The 26,930-nt window shown below is 36.5% G+C and overlaps 1 protein-coding gene across 3 annotated transcripts in view; it reads left to right on the forward strand.

Moving 5' to 3' along the window:
• CNTN1 (contactin 1) overlaps positions 1 to 15,814 on the forward strand; it is a 372,094-nt gene extending 356,280 nt beyond the window's left edge. For all 3 annotated transcript variants that reach the window (XM_074403087.1, XM_074403086.1, XM_003926652.3), the window contains one exon: positions 10,007 to 15,814. In XM_074403087.1, coding sequence (XP_074259188.1) covers positions 10,007 to 10,083 — 77 coding nt within the window. In that variant the 3' untranslated portion in view covers positions 10,084 to 15,814. The remainder of the gene's footprint in view (positions 1 to 10,006) is intronic.
• The last annotated feature ends 11,116 nt before the right edge of the window (positions 15,815 to 26,930 follow it).

A 26,930-nucleotide genomic window follows, 5' to 3' on the forward strand; every position in this document is an offset into this window, starting at 1 on the left:
TGGGCATGGTGGCACGCACCTGTAGTCCCAGCTGCTTTGGAGGCTGAGGCAGGAGAATTGCTTGAACCCAGGAGGTGGAGGTTGCAGTGAGCCAAGACTGCACCACTGCACTCCAGCTTAGCACCTGGCAAGAGAACAAGATTCTGTCTCAAAAAAAAAAAAAAAAAAGAAGAGACATAAGCATAAGCAATAGATCATCTACTCAAATTCATGTAAAAGAAGAACTGAGAAGAACTCAGTGGGTTTTGTGGGAAACTATATCTGCTTCCTTTAGTTTTGATTTATTTTGTTAAGATACACTTATAAGTTTAAAGAAAATTGGCTTTCATGGCCAATTAGTTTCACTCTTTCTCTTTACTATTAGTACCCTCAAACACCAACCAGTCTCCCCCCAAAAGAGAGAAGCAAAGCAACAGAACAAGCAACTTTTGTAGGGGGATGATTGTGAGGGACAGTCTTTATCTGTAAAGAAACTCACAAGGCCATATATCTGTAGTTTCTGAAAATGTCCAAGAAGTCCTAGTCACAGTGTTCAAGTGGTCCCTCAAGCCTTGCACTGAAAAGGAACCATTAACCTTGGCATGGTGGAACACATACATTTTCGAACTTGCTCTCTGGCTCTACTTGTCTCTTTGCCTCAAAAACTAATTTGAAGAAGGCAAGGTAGAGGCAGTGGAAGGAATAATTTAGCATTTGTTTATATATATATATATATATGTATGGCAAAATGAAGTGGGCATTTAAAGTTCCCCAAATTTCTAACTTTGATTGAGGTTGACAAAAGTTAACCCTGGTGGCAACTCAATGTAGTCCATAAAGTTAGGGCTGTGAATGTGAGAATGTTCTGTTAAACAGCTATTTGCAAAGCCAAGTGCAAAGATTATCTAATAAACTGGCTCTGGTCATTGGGTAATTAAGCACAAATGAAAAACTTGAATGTTATTTGTAAAAGATTATGTGTAAGTTGGGAATAAAACAAACCCATGAAATCCATTACACATATGCTATGTAGAACCCAGATACCAAGGTCTGGGTCTCCTCTGTCTCATTCCAGACTGAGTATATTCTCACTAAATAATCAAAAGTCTTTTTAAATGAATAAACTACATTTCATATTGCAAATTCACAATTAATAGATGTTTTTACTATGCATTTTAAACCCACTCCCAATTTTACAGATAAGTAAATGGAGTGCAGAGAGATTAAGTACCTGTGAGAGGCCACACATTCAAATGAGTGGTCACAGTAATCAGATAGAATTGTCTCACCTCAAGTCTCATGCTTTTGTGTAAATGTCACCTTGCATTTCTAAAGAAGTAGGTAAGCCAGTTTTAAAAGTCCTCATAATTATGGTCTCATCTAACCCCAGCACATCAAACTAGAGCTTATTGAGCATGTGCTTATTGACCAGGAGGCAGCTAAAAGTTGCTTTTATATTTCCCAGCAAGTCATTTGGTCATCATTCCATTGGAAACGCTCACTCCTTTCTCAAAAACAAAATGCATCCTTGTGATCTGGCGTTTTCTGATAGGGAAAGGGCCAGAGCCAACAGTCAGGAGCAAATAAAACTGCCAGGATAAGCTGCCAGAAAACCACGGACCTCTGCCAAACAAAAATCTATTTTGCTTGGCATGTGGGTTTGGGTTCACAACTGCCAAACAAGTAGGACCAGCAAGATTAGCGGGCTTCACTGGATGGAAAAACCCACCGAAGCCACTGCACTTAGATGATCAAGCACTTAATGTATATTTATAAACTAATATCAACTTTGATTAGCATAAATAAGGGGAAATATAACAAATATGTTTGCAAATTTTATGGCTAAATGCTGGATATTCTCAAATATATTATGGTTTGCCTAGAATTATAGACTCAGAGTTGTAGTAGGAACCTTAAGACTTACAACATTGAACCCTATCATTTTACAGAAGGAAAATCCACATCCTTGAGAAGTAAAACAGCCAAAGATCACAGCAGCATCAGAACCATGTCTTGAGCCCAAATATTCTGTTGTTAGTTATATAACTAGCTATTGACAGAACTGGAAGTAGATCTTAAGCTGTCTTTTTTCTTCTCTACTTAGCTGAGTATTTTAGTGTTTCTATCTCAAATAGGCAAAGGGAGATAAAATCACCAAAAGCAAAATAAGCAAGCTGACACACAGATAATAAAATAGATATTTTAGGGAAAAATGAAAAATCATTAAATGTGGAAAAATTCTGCTGAACCTCAAAGATCAAATCCATTATATTTTCTGATTTCTCTTTGGGTTTTCTTTCTAGAATCTCTTAAAACCAGTAAGTGTGAATATCCATCACTTCATTATGTCAAAGTCATGAAGTTAATGCTTATAATAATTGATCTAAAATTGAAAATTACATAAGCATTTTCCCCAAGAAACTGGTTTGAAGCCATCTCAGCTAACTTTCTAAAAAGTCACCTCCTTTAATCTTTAATGACATTAGACCATTTATAAAAATAACAATATTGATATATGCTTCAAAGAAAATGTTAACAGCAAACTCACTGAATTACAGCAGCTTTACCGAAAATTGTATGCTAGTTTCAAGTCAAGTACAACTTTTCTACCTTACAGGTTTATAAGTTTACATCTCAACTCCTTTCTATACTTGCATTGTTAATAACATTTAGACAGGATGGAAACCTTGAAAGAAAAAAAATTACTTAAGAGAAAATGTGCAAAGAGAAAGAGACAGGCCAAAAATGAATCAAGCAATAATAATTCAAAGATTCGTTTCAGACATTTCATAAAATCTCAGTTAAGACATTTAAAACATTTGTTTTTACCTCAATAGCTTCACACTGACCAAGTGCTAATTCAAAGAAGTAAATTAGATTGCATGAATTTTTAAAAAGCGTAATTGTCAGAAAATTAACCATACAATAAGTTAGATTTCATTGTCTCAAAGTAAAACATACCTCTGCTTCTTTTAATGTTTGTTTTCACACATTTCTGCCACAAAATTTAATAAATACCTAATTGATTTCCTCACCTGTTCTGACAGCAATCCAATGCAGAAACAAACACAATTTAGTAACTTGCAGAAAGGAACACCACCAGTAAAAGACAATCCCAGAAAATTCCCAACTGGTTAGACTAAGTCCAAAACAAAGCTCTTCACCACGAATTTACCATTTTTTTTTAGACAAATTCTTATGAGTGATTAAATTTGCAGTGGCAAACTCCTACTTGGCTTTCCTGTACAAATAAGGAAGATAAAAAACGCTGAAAATTTCTAATGCTGCACCTACCTTGACTTCGTCCCGGTGGTTACTCATAAACATGGCTCCGGCACTCTGAGAGGTTCGCTGAGTTTGTTGTCTTCTGTAGCTAAACAGAGCACTGCCTTTCTTGTATTTATTAGCCTCAAACAATTGAAAATAGTTAACAGCTGAGAAAGGCAAGTTGGAGAGGTTTTAAATGATACAGGTGAGCAAAGACCAGAAACACGCTTTTCCAATTACCACAACATTACCAGAAAACACATTTTTCCACAGGTGTGGACAGAATAGTATTCCTGTGTTATGGTCCTTGATAGAAAGATTACTGTGGTCAACAAGTTTGGGAGATACTGATTATCCCCTAGCTTTAGTGATTCTCAACATGCACTTACATTTACTTTTTAGGTAAGAGTAGTCTCTTTTTTGCCCCAGAACTCCTCTTTTGCTCCTGGATCCACACAGCTCTTTCACTGGGAAAAGTACTGTTTCTCCTGAGATAAGAATAAAAGCAGCCATCTTCTTAAGTGGTCCTGCCTCCTTGGCCAGAGTGATTGGTTGGGGGATGGAAACCTTCTCCAAGCTAGTTCAATCAAAGCCACTAACTCAGCCACAGCTATTGGTCTGGAGATAGGTGTGTGACCTGATGTTTGCAAAGCAGAGACTTTCCTTAAGAATGTTTTACTGGAGTTGGGGTAAAAAGATAGCCCAGTCTGTTTGCTCTTAAGAATACATGATGTGAGCTAGGAGCTCATGTCTCTCTTAAGAGAAGTCAGTCTGAGAATGTGAGGCAAATTACAAAAGAAGAAGCGAAACCAGAGACTTGGAAGAGATAGGTGGTCAATTCTTGGCTCCAGTTGTCTCTCAGGCCAGTACAACACCAGCTCTCGGGTTGGAGTTCTGTTTCTTAAAACCAAAGATCCCTGAATACCATGCTACACATAAGGTAATAATGGAGCTGGAAGCTACACTATTACAAAAAAAATTCGGTATGCCCAGCTTATGCTCTTGTTTGCTTTATTTTATCCAACTACTTTTCTAAAAATACAGTGCATGTCTAGAGCAAGAAATAAACATTACCAAATGTAGTACGAATTGCTACCATTTACTGGGAGTTATCTATTAATCATGCATTTCTGAAATGCTTATACATAAAGCAGTTGTTTTCAAACCATAATAAGCAGAGCCCCACATGCTGCATGGGGTGATGGGGTTGGGGGAAGTACAGGTGCCAACATGAACACAAAGAAGACAAAAATGTGGTGGTCTCTTGCTCCTAAACCCATCTTTGAGTAAAGCACCCCCTATTAGGTATCGATGGATTGTATCTGAAAATACTAAGAGCGATTTATGACAAACCCACGGCCAATATCATATTGAATGGGCAAAAACTGGAAGCATTTCCTTTGAAAACTGGCAGAAGACAAGAGTGCCCTCTCACACCATTCCTATTCAACATGGTATTGGAAGTTCTGGCTAGGGCCATCAGGCAAGAGAAAGAAATAAAGCATATTCAAATAGGAAGAAAGGACATCAAATTGTCTCTGTTTCCAGATGACATGATTGTATATTTAGAAAACCCCATCATCTCAGCCCAAAATTTCCTTAAGCTGAGAAGCAACTTCAGCAAAGTCTGAGGATACAAAATCAACGTGCAGAAATCAATAGCATTCCTATACACCAATAATAGACAAACAGGGAGCCAAATCATGAATAAACTCCCATTCACAATTGTTATAAAGAGAATAAAATACCTAGGAATACAGCTGACAAGGGATGTGAAGGACCTCTTCAAGGACAACTATGAACCACTGCTCAAGGAAATAAGAGCATACACAAACAGATAGAAAAACATTCCATACTCATGGTTAGGAAGAATGAATATCGTGAAAATAGTGATACTGCTCAAAGTAATTTACAGATTCAATGGTATCCCTATCAAGCTACCAGTGACTTTCTTCACAGAATTGGAAGAAACCACCTTAAACCTCATATGGAACCAAAAAAGATCCTGCATAGCCATGACAATCCTAAGCAAAAAATAAAAATAAAACAAAGCTGGAGGTATCATGGTACTGGACTTCAAACTGTATTACAAGGCTACTGTACTCAAAACAGCATGGTACTGGTACTAAGACTGAGATATAGACCCAATGAAACAAAACAGAGACCTCAGAAATAACTCCACACAACTGCAACCATCTGATCTTTGACAAACCAGACAAAACCAGGCAATGAGGAAAGGATTACCTATTTAATAAATGGTGTTGGGAAAACTGGCTAGCCATATGCAGAAAGCTGAAACTGAATCCCTTCCTTATACCTTATACAAAAATTAACTCTAGAGAGATTAAAGATTTTTACAAGAGGCCTAACACCATAAAAACTCTAGAAGAAAACCTAGGCAATACCATTCAGGACATAGGCATGGCAAGGACTTCATGACTAAAACAGCAAAAGCAATGGCAACAAAAGCCAAAATAGACAAATGGGATCTAATTAAACTTAAGAGCTTCTGCACAGCAAAACAAACTATCAATAGAGTGAACCAGCAATCAACAGAATGGGAAAAAATTTTTAGAATCTACCCATCTGACAAATATGGGTAGAATATCCATTATCTACAAGGAACTTAAATATCCAGAATCTACAAGGAACTTAAACAAATTTACAAGGAAAAAACAACCCCATCAGAAAGTGGGCAAAGGATATGAACAGACACTTTTCAAAAGAAGACATTTATGCAGCCAACAAACATATGAAAAACAGAAACAGCTCATCATCACTAGTTATTAGAGAAACGCAAATCCAAACCACATTGAGATACCATCTCACATCAGTTACAATGGCAATCATTGAAACATCAAGAGACAACAGATGCTGGAGAGGATGTAGAGAAACAGGAACGCTTTTACACTGTTTTGGGGAGTATAAATTAATTCAACCATTGTGGAAGACAGTGTGGTGATTCCTTAAGGATGTAAAAATAGAAATACCATTTGACCCAGCAATCCCATTACTAGGTATATAACCAAAGGATTATAAATCATTCTATTATAAAGACATATGCACCCATATGTTTATTGTGGCATTGTTCACAATAGAAAGACTTGGAACCAACCCAAATGCCCATCAATGTTAGACTGGATAAAGAAAATGAGGCACATATACACAATAGAATACTATGCAGCCATAAAAAAGGATGAGCTCATGTCCTCTGCAGGGACGTGAATGAAACTGGAAGGCATCATTCTCAGCAAACTGACAAAAGAACAGAAAACCAAACACTGCATGTTCTCACTTATACAGTGAAAACACAGGGACACAGGGAGGGGAACATCACACACAGGGCCTGGGGGATGGGGGGCTAGTGGAGGAATAGCAGGGGTTGGGAGGTTAGGGGAGGGATAGCATTAGGAGAAATACCTAATGCAGATAACAGGGTGATGGATGCAGCAATCCACCACCATGGCATGTGTATACCTATATAACAAACCTGCACCATCTGCACATGTACCCCAGAACTTAATGTATAATAAATAAATTTTTAAAGAAGAAATATATAATCCCCTTCTTTGCCCAGGTTCCTAGAAGTTAGAGAGATTATGCAATAGAGAATAAAATGAAAAGAAATATCAGGGGTTCCACTGAAGGTCACAGTGGTTTCCTCTAACCATCTTTTTTCCTTAGACACCCTGTGCTCTGTAATCAAAAAAGATTCAGAGCCTTCAATGGAGGTGTAACTCAATCTTGAACATTATAGGTTGAGTCCTTTCTAGGTACTAGGCTGGGTATTAGTCAACACAGCTAAAATATAATTTGGATATCATCTCCGTCCTGAAGTTGTTCATAATCTAGAGATATTAGCAGTTGTGGTCACAAAATGTGACACCGCAAAAAGAAAATTGTATCAGTAATAGGCAAGCTATAAAAACAGAGACTGCATCAAGATGTCCAGATTGAAGCATCAGAAAGGAGGTTTGTATTAAAAAACAAGTAGAGCAGTTTTCTACTTATCGAAAGCTTGCAGTACTACTTAACTTTTAATTAAAATTTCTGTTTTCAATATATCTCTCTCCATATAGCAGGAATTATTCCTGAAGGAAGTACTAAGTCAAAGTTTAGATTAAAAAAAAATCAATAAAATCCCATGGAAGAGATATAGTACTCCAAATTGGGTTTACATTTCTTCTGACAGAAAAAAATTATTCACAAGAGCAAAGATTTGTTCATGGTTTAACATTCATCAGCTATGTGAAAAGCAAAATATATGTTTACTGTATACCATGTAAGTATCAGAATTATGGTTGATAACAGTATTCTGATATGTATGTTGTTAGATTCAAAACCAATATATATGGAAAAGCTCCTCAAGAATATGTATCATTTAAAATCACTTTAAATAGTACTTCAGTTAGGTCTCTAATTTCTGTTTGGAATGTGGAAGAAAATTGAAGATGAAGACCAAAATTGCATAAGCTTGAGCCATTAGAGAAATTAAATGTAACACATGTAAACATGGAGAGTTTTTAAAAAATAAATCAAATATCCTGACATCAAAGCCACAAATTATGAAATTGTATTTGGTTTTCATACTAATACCAAAACATCAAGATAGCATCCACAATTGACTAAATTTCTTTCAAGCAGCCACAGTTTGTACTTTGCCAACCCACATATTCAGGCAAGTACATAAACGTGTCCCCGACACAGATGTAATTTGTGGTCAAAAGACAGAGCATTGTGGAAACCCTGCAGTCAGCCTCAGACAAAAGGCTTCAGGACAGATTGTTTACATGGGGTAAAACATTGAAGTTTAAAGATTTTGCTGCGTGATTGAGGATTGTTATTGGGCATCTTATCAGAATAAAATAATGTGTGGGCTGTGGCACATTTTTAAAATTATGTAAAAAAGTAGAAGGTAAAAAATATATAAGAATAAGAAGACCTCTTTGAAGCAGCTTATGTGGTAGCTCTTTTTCCTATGACATTTATTATTTTTCTTCTGTGCCCTGGTCTTGACACCTTAAATGCAGAGTGCCGTGTCCTTCTGTATTTCTAAAACTGGTCCCTTGCTAAAGTTATCTGCAGGAACACAGGAGAGGTCAAAAGAACATGGCCTTTGCAGCTGGACAAATCTGAATTCTAATCCTATCTCTGCCCTCTAGTGACTATTGGACTTGAGCAATTCATTTTACCTGACTCAGTTACAAAATATATAAAATTGGGGTAATAAGACCTACCACTATAGGTTGCTGTAGTTACGTCATAATATACATAATGAGCCAACAGAGTTTGTCTTGTAGCTGGCTGTAGGGCAGTAAGTAGCATCTCTCATAGTCGTAAGTTTACTATTGTTGTAGGTAGTGTCCTTAGGAGCTCTGCTACTTGAGGGTTGTTTATATTGCCATTGTTATCTGCCCTCACTTTTGGACCCTCAATTTTCTGCTAATTTCTGAGAACCACTTTATCTATATCTGATAATGCTTTCCCTCTTGTGTTTCCAGGCAGCACCAAAAGTAACAAGCAGAGCAATGTTGAAGACAAGCAAGCAGACAGACACTATTATCTTCCATCTTTTAGGGAACATGAATGTGTTTTTAATAACCAGAGATTCAGGAGAAATGCCCTAAATCTCCCTGAATATAAAAGGACTATGCCAAAGAATGAGCTGTTTATGATCACTTTTAATATGATAGATAATAATGATTTATTTGATGGTTTCAAATTTAGAGAATAAACCTCCAAAAATTAACAAAAACTGTTACATTTGTAAGCCATTGACTATATCTTTTAGGCCTTCACTCATTCCAGCAATATGTTCATTGAAGATAGTGTCAGTCAGGCATGGTGGCTCATGCCTGTAATATCAGTGCTTTGGGAGGCTGAGGCAGGAGGATCACTTGGGCCCAGGAGTTTGAGGCTGCAATGAACTATGACTGAACCACTACACTCCAGCCTGAGCAACAGAACAAGGCCCTGTCTCTTAAAAAAATAATTAATGTATTAAAAAAGAAGATAGTGCCTAATAGGTGTGCACATTCAGAAGAAAGAGTATGACTTTTTGGTCCTACTTCACAGCAGTTTTTCAAAAATTCTTCAGTCAGCAGGACCTGGACCCATGAACTTACGTGACTATAGGAGCAGCCCAAGATGTAAAATAAGTCCATAGCATATTATAATACATCATTTCAATTTTTAATTCACAGTATAATATCTCAGGGCAATTGTTCCTCAATTAAAATTGAATGAGATTATTTAATATTATCAGAAATGCATTCCTTAAATCATTGTGTATAAATATATAAATATCTTAAAACCATTGGTATATGAAATTATACAAGACCTGCCTAGCATATTTATGTTATCATTATCCCAGGAAACATTGGCAGTATTTTTACTGTAACTCTTTATCATATTCTTTTCAAGCTTACTTTTTTTTTAACGTATGTATATGTGTTTCTTGACCTTTTGCCATCTGGTAGGAATTTGGGACTGCTGGATCATAGGGACAACACAAACATTTGTGACATTATTTTAAAAGATTAATCATGTTGTATAAACAGTTCACATGGTCTCACACACAAAATCTTTGATCAAAAGCTTTTGTTTTTCTTAAATCATGTAACAATAAGAGACTCTATTTTGTAAAAGGACCCATTTGCTTTTCAGGGCTATGTCATCTTGCCTTAGCCAAAGCAGACTAAATGAGCAACAGTGATGTTTACTAATGAAATAATATGCACACTTTTGGTTTACCTTGTAGGTGCACTCACCCTGTCTCCAAGTCTTCTCGGCTTACTGCTGCCTGCCCTTGGCATCCTTGTCTACTTGGAATTCTGAATGTGTTGTGACAGCTGCTGTTCCCATCCCAGCTCAGAAGACACCCTTCATCCCTGGGATGACCACAATTCCAATTTCTGTGGCTCCATCCTAAGCCAAAAAAATTATACTTTAACAAACTATTCAACTGATTTACAACACACATGATGACTGAGGCATTCAGGAACCCCTTCATCCAAAAGAATAAACTTTTAAATGGATATAAATGATTTTTAACTCGTTCCAATATGCCTTATAAACCACTTAACCTGATTCTGTGACAATTGCATGATTTAACCCAATGGGACAAGTTACAGTGTTCAATTCAATACTATAGGCTGTAGAGTGAAAGTCAAATCACCATATACAGGTGCTTTAAATTTAATAACAAGTTGTGAAATATAATAGAGATTGAAATGTTGGTTGTATGTGGTAAATGTAAGAGTAATACAGTCTCTTGTACTTTCCTCGCTATTTTGGGTACTGCATATTATTGAATGGCCCCTATCATTCATGACATCTTGAGTTTTCTTGAAAAGCCAATAGAGTGTAACAAATGCTGTCATAAATCCCATGATCAAATCATGAGTTGAAAGATTTTGATTACTGAAAACCAAATTCTAGAACTTACTATCAGTATTCTTATTTTCAAAGTAAGTAATTTTCTAAATATTTGATTTTCAGAATCAGTTTTTTAATAGTAAACATACCATATAAAGATTTTTTTTACTTTTATATTCTACTCTGAAGTTATTTTATGCTTTTCTTATCAATTTCAAATCTCAAAAATCACAGCTCTTATATAGAGTATCATGATATTGCTATATTTGTTCATATGTGGAATGATAAATTTAGAAAAGTAGAGTGCTTCCTTTTTTATTGAGCGGTGACAGTCATTACACAGTTAGGAACAAGTGACAGTTAAGTGAATATCGCAATTACTAGTACTTTGGTTTTTCTGCTTTATTCCTAAGTATAACTTTTTTACTACAAATGTCAGATCAAAAAGTCACCTATAGGCTGAAAAAGCTCCAGTATTCTTTTTTAAAATTAGTTGTAAGCTCATTTCCCACTTCAATGCAATACTGAAAACTGGCTAAAAATACCAAATCAATATATTGCTAATAGTACTTTGAAGAGTATGCAAAACTGGAAGGCCAGGAGGAGACAAATAATATGTCTTTCCGATTGTGTCTCCCAAGTGTTGGTGCTTTGGGTTTTTATAAGTTATGAAAAGGAAGATGCACATTTCTTCATTCTCCATGGTGTGCACGGAAATATGTTTGAGTATGGATGTGAAAGAAATCGAGTAATAAAGAATTAGCTGGCTCATGAAATAGTGCAATGTTGGATGCTTCAAGAGGTATAATCCTATTTTATTAGCACAAACTTGCTAGCTAATTAGAGTTTATCTTTTTAGAAAGGATACCGTATAGGTTCGTAAAAAATATTTACAGGAAGCAAAATAGATCTATTACTACTTTACCCCTTTTTCTTTAATTTGTATAATTTTTGTACTATATATCTATGTGTAAATGTTTAGAGCCTTCATTATGAAAATATCAATAAATATTTCATTAGTTTACATTTAACTCTTTGTTATAAAATGAAACTTTTAAAAATAAGTGAAATGGATGATTTCCCAGTGGAAGTATGTCAACAGTCTTAAGATCATTGCCAGATTTCATAATATTTAAGTATTTGAAAAAGAAACAAAATGTCTTCATACTTTAAGGAAACGAATACTCTGTATACCTTCTGTACAAATGTTTGTGTTTTCATTGTTACACTTTGGGGTTTTACTTTTGCAATGTGACCTATGTTGGGCATTTTTATATAATCAACAACTAAATCTTTTGCCAAATGCATGCTTGCCTTTTATTTTCTAATATATGATAATAAGGAACAAAACTGGTTAGATTTTGCATGAAGTGGATCTGAAAGGTAAGAGGAAAACAGACTTTGGAGGTTGTTTAGTTTTGAATTTCTGACAGAGATAAAGTAGTTTAAAATCTCTGGTACACTGATAACTCAAGCTTTTCATTTTCTCATACAGCTGTACAGATTTAACTGGGACCATCAGTTTTAAACTGTTGTCAAGCTAACTAATAATAATCTGCTTTAAGATGCAAGACTCTGAATTAAACTTTATATAGGTATAGATACATCTGTTGTTTCTTTGTATTTCAGGAAAGGTAATAGTAGTTTTATTTGATACTGATAAATATTGAATTGATTTTTTTAGTTATTTTTTATCATTTTTTCAATGGAGTAGTATAGGACTGTGCTTTGTCCTTTTTATGAATGAAAAAAAATTAGTATAAAGTAATAAATGTCTTACTGTTACCTAAGAAAGAACAACTGTCCTTTCAATTTACCTCAAGTTTAAATTTATTTTTAGAAGGTTTTCATTACAAGTTCAATAGAAGGGAATATTCTGGTTAAGCAACAGTTTAATATTTGAAAAGTTCTACAAAAAGTACACACATAGAAGAAATATACGCGGAGTTGTTATTACACTGAAATAAGATCACCTGGTAAATAACTTCAACTCATGAAGATGTCAGTGAATATCATTCAATCTAAATTGAAATACTAAAGCAAGCTGCTAGATGCTAAGAAAATGAGACTGTTTGACACTGAATGAGCTGAGCCTGGAATAGAGGTATCTGCATAATGGCATGAATCTATAGGAGGAGTGTAAAGCCTCTGAGTCCTGAGACAGGCTGGGCCCAGAAAACCATGCCAGGGCTGCCTGTGTCCTGCCTTCTCGTTTTCTCCTGTGTTCTAATCATGGTTTCATAATGGAATTCTTACCTCTCTTCTTATTTCATGAAGCTTGCTATACCCTGGATTCTGGTTTTCCTTTTTTGACCTTGTATCTGTTTCTAGATCTTAAGTATTAGATTACTTCTCTTCTAATATTTTGTATTGGTATTTGACCTTCAACTGACCCCAGCTCACATTCTCTAGGCTTTGAAGGATCAAATCTTCTTTCTGTGAGAGTGTGTTCCATGTTACTGATTGTCAAACCTGGTTGCCCGTCAGCATCACCTGGAGAATCAGAAAAATTAAAATAAAATCCCTGGGCCTCAGTTCAGATTCGCCAAATCAGAATCTGAGGCATGGACTATATTTTGGAGGGAATGTTCAGTACTGCCTGATAGGGGATTGGGTTTGAAGTTTTCATGATCACTACAGGCTAAATAAACTGATAGTGTTAGCCGAAACAACAGTATATTTCAATAGCATGTCTACATAACTTATTATCTCTTAAGAAAAAAAAATCCATAACCTCGGCTTGCCTAAATGCTGATTTGTTTATAATTATTATTGTCTTCTGTTCTACATCTTAATATCAAAATATAATACAGTTTTTGTCTGGCAAAAATATCCCGTATCTTGTTTGTATCCAAACTGCAGACATAAATGCACCTCAGAAGATTTCTTCTCTAAAGGAATGTGAACTTTTTCTTTTTCCTTCATGATACTTGGAAAATGAATTAAATTTTAAAGGTTAATTTCCTGAGTCTATCATCTTCTGGAAGTTGCTAATAAAAAAAAATGATGAAAATTACTTCCCCCAAACTTTACTATTTGTTTCTTCATCATAGACACAGGATGACTTTGAATCAACTGACTTGTTAACCAGTTTATGGGAAGCCAGAATTAGGTTTCACCTATTTTAAAACCAAGTTTCACTTTCCAGTTTATTAGAAATAAGTCTGCTACTTGGGGTAATATATACGTACGTATATATTACGTACGTACAATGCCATTACTAATTTTGCTCTAGAATTCAGTCAGGCTCATCCTAAAGCACAACCGTCAAGTTAATCCTTTTCATTCAGGGTAATTTGTTTCACAGATGCTGCCTTGAAAGCAAAACCAAAAATCTTCATCTTTTCTTGCATTTGTTTCCCAGAACTGCAGTAAAAACTACCACAAACCAAGGGTCTTACAATAACAGAATTTTCTCACAGTTCTGGGAACTGGAAGTCTAAAATGAAGATGTCAGCCTGTCTTCTGGAGACTCCAAGGGAGAATCTGCTCCACAACCCCCTCTTAGCTTTTCATGGTTACAGGCAGTGCTTCATATTCCTTGGCTCGCAGGTGCAACACTCCAATCTCTACCTCTTGTCATGTGGCATATTCCCTGTGTGTCTTGCTGTCCACATTTCTCTCTTTTATCAGGACACCAGTCATTGGATTAGGAACCATCTTAATATCCAGCATGACTTCCACTTAATTACATATGCAAAGACCCTATTTCTAAATAAGATCACATTCACAGGTTCTGAGTGGACATATATTTTGTATCAATATAGTTTGTCTCAGCATAGTTCTCATTTCCTTTTTTTAAAACCTGATATTTATCACTCACACTAACGTGGATATGATTCAAATGCTGCTCTAAGCATCATTTCAGAAAGCATTTATGTTGATAATGTAAAACAATATGGATGAAACGCAAATAAATTATGCTAGGTGAAAAGAAGCCAGATTCAAAATGCTGTGTGATGCCATTTATGGAACTTTCTGGAACAGTCAGAATGCTAGTGGTTGCAAGGAGTTGAGAACAGGTGAAGGGTCTGACTGTACAGAAGCAGCATGAGGGAACTCTTAGGGGCCACAAAACTGGTTGTGGTGACTCAAAACTATGCATTTGTTTAAACACAAAATTCCCCATCGAAAGAGTGAGCTTTACAGTATGTTCATTAAAACAAAATTTTTAAAAATGAAATTTTTGAAAAGATCATGACCATTGGACAGATCTATGATAGCATTTTAATGCCATCTGTTATTACTTATGAGATCTTGGACAAGAAGTGTGACATTCTGAGATGCAGTTTCCTCGTCTGTAAAATAGGAATAATATTTCTCAATTGTTCAGAGTTCTTTTAGTTGCAAATGACAAACACTCAACTCCAATACCTTTAAGGAAAAAAAAAGGAGTCTATTGACTCAAATAATGCAGTCTCTAAAATGGATTAGATATAAAGGCTTCAGTAATGTTCCCAGGGTTTCTCTTCATCTATGGATTCTGCATGTCTGGCAGGCTATTATTTTGTGGAAGGAATCCAGGGTACTGACAGTTCCAAACCTACATCCTCCTGAGTAGTTGTCCAAAAGTAATAGAGCCTCTCTCACTCTGACTCAGCATACATAGAAAATCTTGGTGAAGACTCAGATTATCCCCAGAAAATTGGTATATTTTACGTGCCATTTTGGGTTTCCTGTCCACCCTTCTGGGTAGTCAAAAGGTGGCACAAACCTTGTAATAGAAATTCCCACCAGCTAGGCATGGTGACTCACACCTGTAATCCCAGCATTTTGGGAGGCCAAGGTGGATGGGTCACCTGAGGTAAGGAGTTTGAGACCAGCCTGGCCAACATAGCGAAACCCTGCCTCTACTAAAATACAAAAAAATCAGCCAGGCCTGGTGGCATGTGCGTTTAATCCCAGCTACTCAGGAGGCTGAGGCAGGAGACTTGCTTGAACCTCAGGGGTGGAGGTTGTAGTGAGCTGAGATTATGTTACTGCACTGCAGCCTGGGTGACAGAGTGAAGCTTTGTCTCAAAAAAAGAAGAAAGAGAGAGAAGAGAGAGAGAGAGAGAGAAAGAGAGAAAGGAAGAAAGGAAGGAGAGAGAGAGAGGAAGGAAAGGAAGGAAGGAAAGAAGAGAGAGAAAGAAAAGAAAAAAGGAAAAGGAAGGAAGGAAAGATAAAGAAAGAAAAGGAGAGAGAGAAAGAAGGAAGGGGAGGGGAGGGGAGGAAAGGGGAAAGAAAGAAGAAAAGAAAAAAGAGAGAAGTTAATTCCCACCAGGACTAGATGGCATGGAGAAAGATGGTTCCTCCAGAAGAAATATCAGGTGCCTGTCAGCACGAAGATCCTTTTACCACCTGTTAAATATACACTATTCTCAGTGACGACAGGTGAGGGGAAATTATTGTCAATCAGTCCCATCTACACCGTTTTTATTATTTCTAAGAATGACATGAATATTCAACTAGAGTACAAGTTTCCAAGGGACTTTGAAACTTCATTAGAAAAGCTTATCCACATTACACAATCATTTCAATTAATCACAGGGAAAGGACGTGTCACGTTGAAGTGTTGCAAAAACATGCATCATTTTAAGTGAACTGTATTCATTATTAACAAAACCTCAGTGGCAGATAACAATAAAAAAACTGCTCACACATTTGGGCAGCAGTAGGTAACATATGTGGCTTTGCTTATCTGAACTGAACTCCCTCACATGTTTGGGAGTCAGTTGACTGTCAGCTGTTCAAGACTGCCCTTAGATGGGGCCTTTCGGGTAACTTGACTCTGCTTCACTTTTCTCCCACTCTCCAGCGGGCTAGACTTGGCACGTTCTCATGGCTGACAGAGATGCAAGAAAGCGTGTGGAAACACGTATCTATTTTCTCAAGCGTTTGCTTGCCTCATGTCTGCTAACATCCTATTGACCAAATCGAGTAATATTATAAACCCAGAGCCAAGAGGCAGGGCAGGTCACCCACATATGCGGATGGACACTTTAAAGGTGCAATAAGGGTGTGGATATAGGGAGTGTTGAAGAATTGGAGCCAAATGATGTAATCTACCACAGATACTTATCAAATTCCACTGGATATAAGATGCCATCAATTTTACTATTAGACTAGAAAAATTATTTCTAATTAAACGATGACATGTTTATCATGCAGAACTGTTATTCTTATTGAAATGGATATTTATTTGGACATATGTTTTTATGATGTATTATACTTATGCCTAGACAATAAAGAGACTATACAAAAATTGTGCTAAGAAAGTCCTACAAATTTTCCACATTTAGAATAAGACTCTTAGAAATCATTTCTAAACTCTGAGTAGTTGATGTTTGTACTTTGTTACAAAATGTCATCTTTTGCTGGTATTGGTGTCTACATCGTTACTTGTTTATCATGTAGAACTGATAAACAAATGCTTGTTTATCATGCAGAACTGTTATTCTTATTGAAATGGCTATTTATTTGGACATATGTTTTTATGATGTATTATACTTATGCCTAGACAATAAAGAAACTATACAAAAATTGTGCTAAGAAAGTCCTACAAATTTTCTACATTTAGAATAAGACTCTTAGAAATCATTTCTAAACTCTGAGTAGTTGATGTTTGTATTTTGTTACAAAATGTCATCTTTTGCTGGTATTGGTGTCTACATCATTACTTAAAGGACACTCCAATATTTCTTTCAAGGCACTGATGCCCATTCTGCTCATGTTTTCTCAATCTTACCAGGTATCAACAGAGACTTATTGTGGCCATTGAAAAAAAAATTTGTTTATAAAGTCTTCTCTTATAGAGGTGGAACGTAATTCCGGTCCCCTTGAGGATATGCTGAATTTAGTGAATCACCTCCAGAGAATGGGATAAAGCAGAAACGACATTGGAGGACTTTGGAAACTACATCATTAAAAAGCCAGTGTGGTCTCCATCTTAATCATTCTCTCTCTCTCTCTCTCTCTCTCTCTCTCTCTCTCGGATCAATGGCTCTTTGAGAAGGCAGTTGCCATGTTCTGAGGGTGTTCAGTCAACCCTATGCAGATATCCATAGAGAGAGAAACTGATACCTCCTGTTAGCATCCCTGTGAGTGAGCCATCTTGCAAGCCTATCAGCCTCAGTCAAGCCTCCTGAGGAATACAGTCTAGGCTGAAAGCCTAATTACAATCTAATGAAAGAACTTGAGCTAGAACCACCCAAACATCTGCTCCCAGATTTACGACCTTCAGGAACTATGTGAGACAATAATTATTTGTTGTTTTAAGCCATTACATTTTGGAGTTATTCATTAAATAGTAGTAGATAACTATACAATTGGCAAATGATTAAGACTCTTAAGTGATTTGTTGACAAAAATTTTAAGCAAATGTAGTTGTCCAATTTGACCAACAAAATTAAGAAATGTAATCCTGTATGTTCAGCTACTTTATTTTCATGTATTTCTGTATGCTATAATGATTTAAATTCAATGCTGAATTATAAAGACACATAAAAACAATCAAACTCATGTGTTTTCTCCAAAGTATTTCCAACTCAATTGAAGTGATGATAATATAAACAGTTATGTTAAGATGACTTATGTGTAGGCAATAATAACTCTGCTGTAGCTGTCTCCTGGCTGAGAGCAATTGAAAGATACCATTAATTGTAAGATGCATCTTATTTTAAGAGATGTTAACATATTTCAAAAATGTGTGGACTAGAAATAGGGTACTTAACAGTTCTTATGAAAACTTGTAGCTTCTGTGACTAAATTTAGGGTAAAGAAGATGAAACTTATATTTAGGTTAGGATGTTGAAGAGTAACTGATTATTGAAGATGCAAGACTCCTGTTTCACTGTCTGGTATCCCAGTGGGAGCTGAGATGAGCAGGGCTGTCCAGCAAAACTGTTTCTACCTTTACAGCTATCATAAAGGCAACAGCTCAAAGAGTTCTAACTCAACTGTTTCACTATTTCTTTTCATCTTGACACAGTAGTATAAGCTCATGCATGCAATAAGGACTCAATACATATATAGTGAATGGATTTTTGAATTAATAAAAAAAAACCAAGTTTTTAGATTTTTGTGTTTTAGCATATTTTCTAGAAATATTTTTATGTTACTTGATTGATAATGTGCTTATTCCACATATTCTAATATCATGGAACTGTTTACTAAAGTAACTGTCAGCTTTTGACAATGCTGTTTACAGGTTTAAGTCTGTAAAAACTTGTAAGTGGAAAAAAGGCTCTTTGAAGGGTGATCACTAAAGAGGGATAAATTTATCTATAGTTGTATACCCAGGACATATCCAGGACCCTCCTCTTCTGAGTATTGTTTCTGCAAAATTTCATTTCTAAATATTTGTACCACAGGAGTGCTAGATCATATTGATGTAAAAAATAATACTATACAATTTGTGGCTCACACTAATGCACTATGCACCTTGTCCCATTTATCATTTATTTTTATGTATTTATATTTTTTATTATGTGTTTCTCTATTTTAACTCCAATCCCACATCACACCATGCTTTCACTGTCATGTATTCAATGTTTGTCCTTTCAATTTATTGTATTTATATGCTACTGCATGAATAATACATAGGATTCATATATTTGGTTTTATTTATATAAATTATATTTTGCTGTGTGTTTTATTCTGCTTCATAACTCTTTCAATTAACATTACATTTTCTGATACATCTGTATTACTCTATGTATGTCTAGTTTATTCATCTAGTTAATTTTGGTGCAATTTATTTCTTTGTTCCCATTGTTTAAAAAATCTCCCCACTAGAGTTAATTTTACAGTAAACATTTATTTGCATGCTTCTTTATGTACCTTTATGGGAATTTTTCTAGGGTACACATTTGGCAATAGAATCACTAGATTATTGTACGTGTGTAATACACTATTTACCATGCATATTCATTCATTCAACAAGGTTCTTCTCTTCATGTTGAGGATACAGCAATGAGAAAAATTAAGTCATACAAATTTTAAAAGGTAACTCCAATTTTCACTTCTTTCAACACTTGAGGATTTCCATTTTCTCATCCAAACTTGATATTATATAGATAAAAAATTTAGCCAATCTGGTCATGTGTAAAGTGTTTTAATTTACATTTCTCTGATTACGAAATGTGCTGACCACCTCTTTGTACAATTATTACTTATAAATTTTTCTTTTGTGAATTTTCTATTCATAACAAAACATTTCAATATTTTATAGAAATCTTAAACATACACATACTGAAATGTTTTGACTGTGTCCCCACCCAAATCGCATCTTGAATTGTAGTTCTCATAAAGCCCACATGTCATGGGAGGGATATAATGGGAGGTAATTGAATCATAGGGACAGGTATTTCCCGTGCTACTCTCTTGATAGTGAATGGGTCTAAGGAGATCTGATGGTTTTATAAAGGGAAATTCCCCTGCACATGGTGTCTTGCCTGCCACTAGGTAAGACATGCCTCTGCTCCTCCTTCACCTTCTGGCATGACTGTGAAGCCTCCCTAGCCATGTGGAACTGTGAGTCGATTAATCCTTTTTTTGTTTTTTAAATATAAATTACCCAGTCTCAGTTATTTCTTCATAGCAGTGTAAAAATGGACTAAATGCAGTAAATTGGTACCAGTAGAGTGGAGTACTATAATGATACCCAAAATGTAGAAGTGACTTTGAAACTGGGCAACAAGCAGAGGTTGGAACAGTTTGGAGGGCTCGGAAAGAGACAGGAAAGTATGCGAAAGTTTGGAACTTCATAGAGACTTGAAGGGCTCAGGAGATAGGAAAATGTGGGAAAGTTTGGAACTTCCTAGAGACATGATGAATAGCTTTGACCAAAGTGCTGACAGTGATATGGACAATGAAGTCCAGGCTGAGGTGGTCTCAGATGGTGATGTGGAATTTGTTGGAATCTGGAATAAAGGCGACTATTACTATATTTTAGTAAAAAGACTAGTGGCATTTGCTGCTGCACTAGAGATCTGTGGAACTTTGAACTTGAGGGAGATGATTTAGGGTATCTGGTGGAAGAAATTTCTAAGCAGTAAAGCATTCAACATGTGACTCGGATGCTGTTAAAAGCATTCAGTTTTGTGTGTTTACAAAGATACGGTTTGGAATTAGAACTTATATTTAAAAGGGAAGCAGAACATAACGGTTCAGAAAATATGCAGGCTGACAGTGCAATAGAAAAGAAAAACACATCTTCTGAGGAAAAATTCAAGTTGACTGCAGAAAATTGCATAAGTAACAAGGAGCCAAATGCTAATCACAAGACAATGGAGAAAATGTCTTCAGTGCATGTCAGAGGGCTTCATGGCAAGCCTGCCCATCACAAGCTGGCAGGCCTAGGAAAAAAATGGTTTTCTGGGCTGGGCCCAGAGTTTTGCTGCTCTGTGTAGCCTCAGGACTTCGTGCCCTGCATCCCAGCATGAATAAAAAGGGCCAATATCATCTCAGTCCACTGATTCAGAGGGTGCAAGACCCAGGTTTTGGTGTCTTTCACGTGGTGTTGGGCCTGTGGGTACACAGAAGTCAAGAATTGAGGTTTGGGAACCTCTGCCTGGATTTCAGGGGTTGTATGGAAACACCCAAATATCCAAGTAAAAGTGTGCTACAGGGGCAGAGCCTTCATGGAGCACCTCTGCCAGGGCAGTGCAAAAGGGAAATGCAGGGTGGGAGCTCCCACACAGAGTCCCTACCGGGGCACTGCCTAGTGGAGCTGTGAGAGGAGGACCACCATCCTTCAGACCTCAGAATGGTAGATCTACTAGCAGTTTGCATCACGTGTCTGGAAAAGCCACAGACACTCAATGCCAGCCTGTGAAAGCAGCCAGAAGGGGGTCTATACCCTGCAAAGCCACAGAGGCAGAGTTCCCAATGACCATGGGAACCCATCTCTTACATCAGCCTGATCTGGATGTGAGACATGGAGTCAAAGGAGATTATTTTGGAGCTTTAAGGTTTGACTGCCCTGGTTGATTTTGGACTTGCGTGGGGCATGTAGCCCCCTTTTTTGGCCAATTTCCCTCATTTGGAATTAGTGTATTTACCCAATGCCTGAACACCCATTGTATCTAGGAAATAACTAACTTTCTTTTAATTTTACAGGTTCATAGGTGAAAGGGACTTTCCTTGTCTCAGATGAGACTTTGGACAGTGAACATCTGAGTTAATGCTGAAATGAGTTAAGACTTTGAGGAACTGTTGGAAGGAATAATTTGTTTTGAAATGTGAGGACATCAGATTTGGGAGGTCCCAGCAGCAGACTAATGTGATTGGGCTGTGTCAATCCCCAAATCTTATGTTGAATTGTAGCTTCCATAATCCCCACATGTCATGGGAGAGAACCAGTGGGAGATAATTGAATCATAGGGCTGTTCTTGTGATAGTGAATAAGTCTCACAAGATCTGATGGATTTATGAAGGGCAGGTCTCCCACACATGCTCTCTTGCCTGCTGCCCTGTAAAATGTGCCTTTCCTCCTCCTTTGCCTTCTACCATGATAGTGAGGCCTCCCCAACCATGTGGAACTGTGAGCCCATTAAACAAACCTCTTTTTCTTTATAAATTATGCAGTCTCAGGTATTTCTTCCTAGCAGTATGAACATTAATATGCATATCTTATGAGCAAGTGATTTTACCTATGGATATATATGATTGAAAAATGAATATGTATGTGCACCAAGTATCAGAATGTTCATGCTAACATTGTTCATAATACCTCAAATTTAAAGTCAACCTAAATGCCCCCCAATAATAGCTCAGATAAATACACTATGGTATTGTATTAGGTTCTCTAAGAAATAGGATCAATAGGATACATAATAAAGAAAGGAAAGGAAAGGAAAGAAAGAAAAAAGAAAAAAGAAAGAAGGAAAGAAAAGGGAAGGGGAGGGGAGGGGAGGGGAGGGGAGGGGAGGGGAGGGGAGGGGAGGGGAGGGGAGGGGAGGGGAGGGGAGGGGAGGGGAGGGGAGGGGAGGGGAGGGGAGGGGAGGGGAGGGGAGGGGAGGGGAGGGGAGGGGAGGGGAGGGGAGGGGAGGGGAGGGGAGGGGAGGGGAGGGAAGGGAAGGGAAGGGAAGGGAAGGGAAGGGAAGGGAAGGGAAGGGAGAGAGAGAGATTGATTTATTATGAGAGCCTAGCTCACCTGATTATGAAGTCTGCCCATTTCCTATCTGCAACCTGAAGGACCAGGAAAGATGGTGGTACAGTTCCAGTTCCAGTTCAAGGCCTGAGAACCATAAATGCTGATGTCAGGCAGGAAGTGATGGATGTCCCAGCTCCAATAGAGAGAGTAAATTCATCCTTCCTCTGCTTCTTTGTCCTACACAGGCCTTTAACTGAATGATGCCCAGCCACGCTGGTGAGAAACATCTTCTTTACTCAGTCTACTAATTTAAATGCTAATTTCCTCAGGATATATCCTCACTAGCACACCCAGAAATAATGCTTTTCCCACTATCTGGGTATCTTTTAGTCCAGTCAAACTGGCACATAAAATTAACCATCACAGGTAACTTTCAGAAAATAAAATATTATACAATAATAAATATGAACAGCCTATCGCTACATTCAACAGGAATGTATCTTATAAGATATGTGCATTAGTCAGTGTTCATACAGCAATTGCCATGGTCTGACCATTACACATTTGTGCATGTCTCAAAATATTACACGTACTTTCCAAATATGTACAACTATTATATATCAATAAAAATGTACAAGGACAGGAAAAAATGGTCTATTTTATTAGATGTCAGCATATTGGTTATACTTGGGAAGACAGTGAGGATAGTGACTGTCAGGAAACATGAAGGGACTTCTAGGGAGATGGTTTTTCCTAATCTGGGTAGTAATTGCACAGTGTGAAAATTCATTAAGTTTTATGTTTATGACTTGCACACTTTTATATATATATATCCATGCTACGTTTCAGTAAGAAACTAAAAATTCACTAAACCTATTTGTACTTAACTCTGAATTTCTAATTATGCCTAAGATAAAATTGTTAGAATAGGGAGTGTGACTATTTCACGCACATATCTCCCACAAGGGATTTATAAAACTTATTTTCCTTGATCAGTAAGAAATGCAGATGACTAAAGAACAAATTGCAATCAAGTGTGTTAAGTCATGTGATAGGGAAGATTTAAGATGCTTTGACAATGGAGTGGGCTTGGCAGTAGCCGTCTAGCAATCAGGTAAAGTTTCTCAGAGGGAACAACGGATATGGGACTACCTGAAAGAAAAAAGCCTGGGCATTACAGAGGGATCAATGAGGAGAATAAGGTGCCCAGCAAAAAGAAAGGCACTGTGAAGGGACCGTATTTAGAGAAGCCCAAAGAGGCTCAAAGGTTGTAAGAAGGACAGTAAGGCTGGAGTATGAGAACTGAGGCCAGAGTGATGGGCAGAAGTGGGTGGTAAGAGCTTTATAGACCCCACTAAACAAAACCTGTGCTTTATCTAGCATGAAATAGGCACCTTGAGGGCAAACAAATGGGGAAATAATAAAGTTTGCCTTTTACATCTAATTCAGACTATGCTTCAGAGGACACCATAATACATGTTAGTCTGTAAAGTAAAAATCTGAAACATTATCATGAATCTACAAAGGACTTGCTTAGATAAGCAGAAATATGTTAGATTGTTTAAAAGTTTCTAATATTTCATTTTTATAAATGATGGAATTTCAGTTTTCTTTAGAGAATATGGTCATCTAGATATTTTTAAAGTAGATAGGTTAATATGTCCCTCCTTACTTAATCTGTTGTGCCCAGAAACACTGACTAACTACTTACCTATTTTCCATTTCCAAAATCAATTATTGGAGTGACAGCTACTGGTACTGAGTGATTTGCGAATTACCAAAAGGGACAATATGTCTGATGAATTGTAGATTTCTATATAATTATCTTTTTTTTTTGCCTCTAAACAAGTGTCCCTTAAATTTGAGGAAATCATAGCTGAAATTAAACAAATCAACTCAGCAATCACAAGCTATTCAGTTGACTAAAATTATTATTAAAATGTTATTTAAATATGTACAATATAAAATCATTATAAACTTCTTGTTCTTGTAACTTATACCAAAGCAAATTTAAAAATGAAACAAAGATACAAGACTAGTCATATTAAAATTAGTAATTGATTTAACATGACTATTGATGTTGTTTTGCTGAAATTAATTTGCTACTCATGGGCCTAGATATCTGAATTCTTCTACAATTTTCTCTGTTCTAGCTTTTGGCAAGCAGTGCTGACATTTGGGCATCACTTAGTGCAAAATCATTATTCACCATTAAGTTCACATCTGTTCCGTTCTTATTAACCAAAGATTGTACCAGTGAAATTGGCACTTGGCACCAATGAAATTGTAAACAAACACTCTAGGACTACAATTATAGGAAACATTTAGTTACCCCATGGTTACCAGAAGATCCAGAATACACTTATATTATTTTTTAAGATATCATCCAAAGATAATCATCAAATGATCAGAAGTTTTAAATTCTCCTGAGAACTCTCAGAATTTGTGGGAAGCAGGTTCTTAGACCAGAACCAGCTTGAAGAACCTTAAATTAAGTATTAATAGGCAAGAGTTAAAATGCAAATATTGTTTATAAAGAATAGCACAGAAAACCTTTTCACACCCTAATTCAAAATAGTTTGAGAAGAGAAGGGCCCTGAAGAAAAGGAAATACAATCTTTTTTGGCTTGATTCAGGGATTAGAAAATTGTCAATAGTTAAAGCATTTGTAGTGGTCTGAAGCTTTCAGAAGGTGCTAAAATTACAGAATCCACAGTGATCATCAACTAGGACAAAGAAAGTGATTAAAAAGGGACTGAGGAAGAATGTGAGGCATAATGTGAATATCTAATAAAAATTATTCTTAGCATTAGTAAATATAGATACAGTTACACCATCCAATTCAAACATACTTGCATAGAATTAAAGTTATTCAGGAAAGAGGCAGATTTAGAAAATGACATCAGGCCCCAAAGGAATTGTTTACCTTGCTGAGGCAAACAAGCTCTCAGATAAGATTGACTGACTGACATTTTTGGCACTTGAGATACTATATTCATGACTTTCTCTTGCTCAAATTCTAACTCCTGTTCTTAAAAAAAGTAATCTTATTATGGATTGGCAGATTGCTTATTTCTGAAATGGCTCATCTGGCATGAAATGGCATAATCTAAGCAATCCAGTTTTGGGAGGACTTCAACATTTGAAAAGTCTTAGAAAACACAGTAGCTTTTTGAAAAAAAAAAAAATTACTAGAAGATTTAAATGATAGAGTGGAATTCCAGATCTAGAGATATTGACCTAGATACATGATCCTTAAGAATTTCAGGTTTGTTCACTCTAATAGGAGGGAGTATGCATTAATACTGGCTCAACCTCTCTGTATCATCAAATTGAGCAGAAAGAGAAATTTTCTCCAATTTGTATTCCAAAGTTCTATAATATTAATATTAAACAAAAAGACAAAGTATATCTCCCTTTTATTATTCATTTGAAGCTCACATCCATCATATAAAGAGTATTTCCATCTTACCCCACATATATGCTTGGTTCTAAGCACTTGTGAGCTAAGTCCTAACAGACAAGCAATCTCTTTCAGTGTTTTGAATGCAGGAAGAAAAATACACCATATTTTTATAATACTATTTTCATTATCTCAATCTGAAAAAAAAAAAAAAAAGGAAATCCCAGCCTTTCTTACTACTGACTCCTAGAACTTTACAGTTAATTTATTTTTGTGTTTATTTTGCATAATCATGCACTTTTTAGTTAGAAAAATACTGCCTCCAGGTCACTATGAAGCTATATAAAATCACGATTTTGTATAGGTAAAAATCATGATTCATTAATGATCAAATAAAGAATGTTACCTATTCAAGTTCTTTTTTTTTTTTTCTTTTAGAAACAGGGTCTCACACTGTCAGCTCAGCTAGAGTGCAGTAGCACAATCATAGTTCTCTGCAGTCTAGAACTTCTGGGATCAAGCCATCCTTCCACTTCAGCCTCTAGAGTAGCTAGGACTACAGGCATGAGCCACAGTGCTCTGCCAGTATTTTCTTTCCATAACATTTTCTGTTTTGCTTTTTTGCTCTCTTTAACTATTTTTAAAATTCTGATTAACATAACACTATTTTCCATAGTGATGAGTCTTCAAGGCAAGCACTCTGTTCTCTGGCACTCAGAAGAGCTCAGTTTGGGTGGCTTTACTAGAGAGGCATAAAATGCCATGTGGGTGGGCAAGCCGAGATCAAAGAGCTGCCTCAGACATCTGTCCCCAGAAGAACCACAGGAA

This window comes from Saimiri boliviensis, chromosome 7 (genome assembly GCF_048565385.1).
Source record: "Saimiri boliviensis isolate mSaiBol1 chromosome 7, mSaiBol1.pri, whole genome shotgun sequence".
NCBI classification, from domain to species: domain Eukaryota; kingdom Metazoa; phylum Chordata; class Mammalia; order Primates; family Cebidae; genus Saimiri; species Saimiri boliviensis.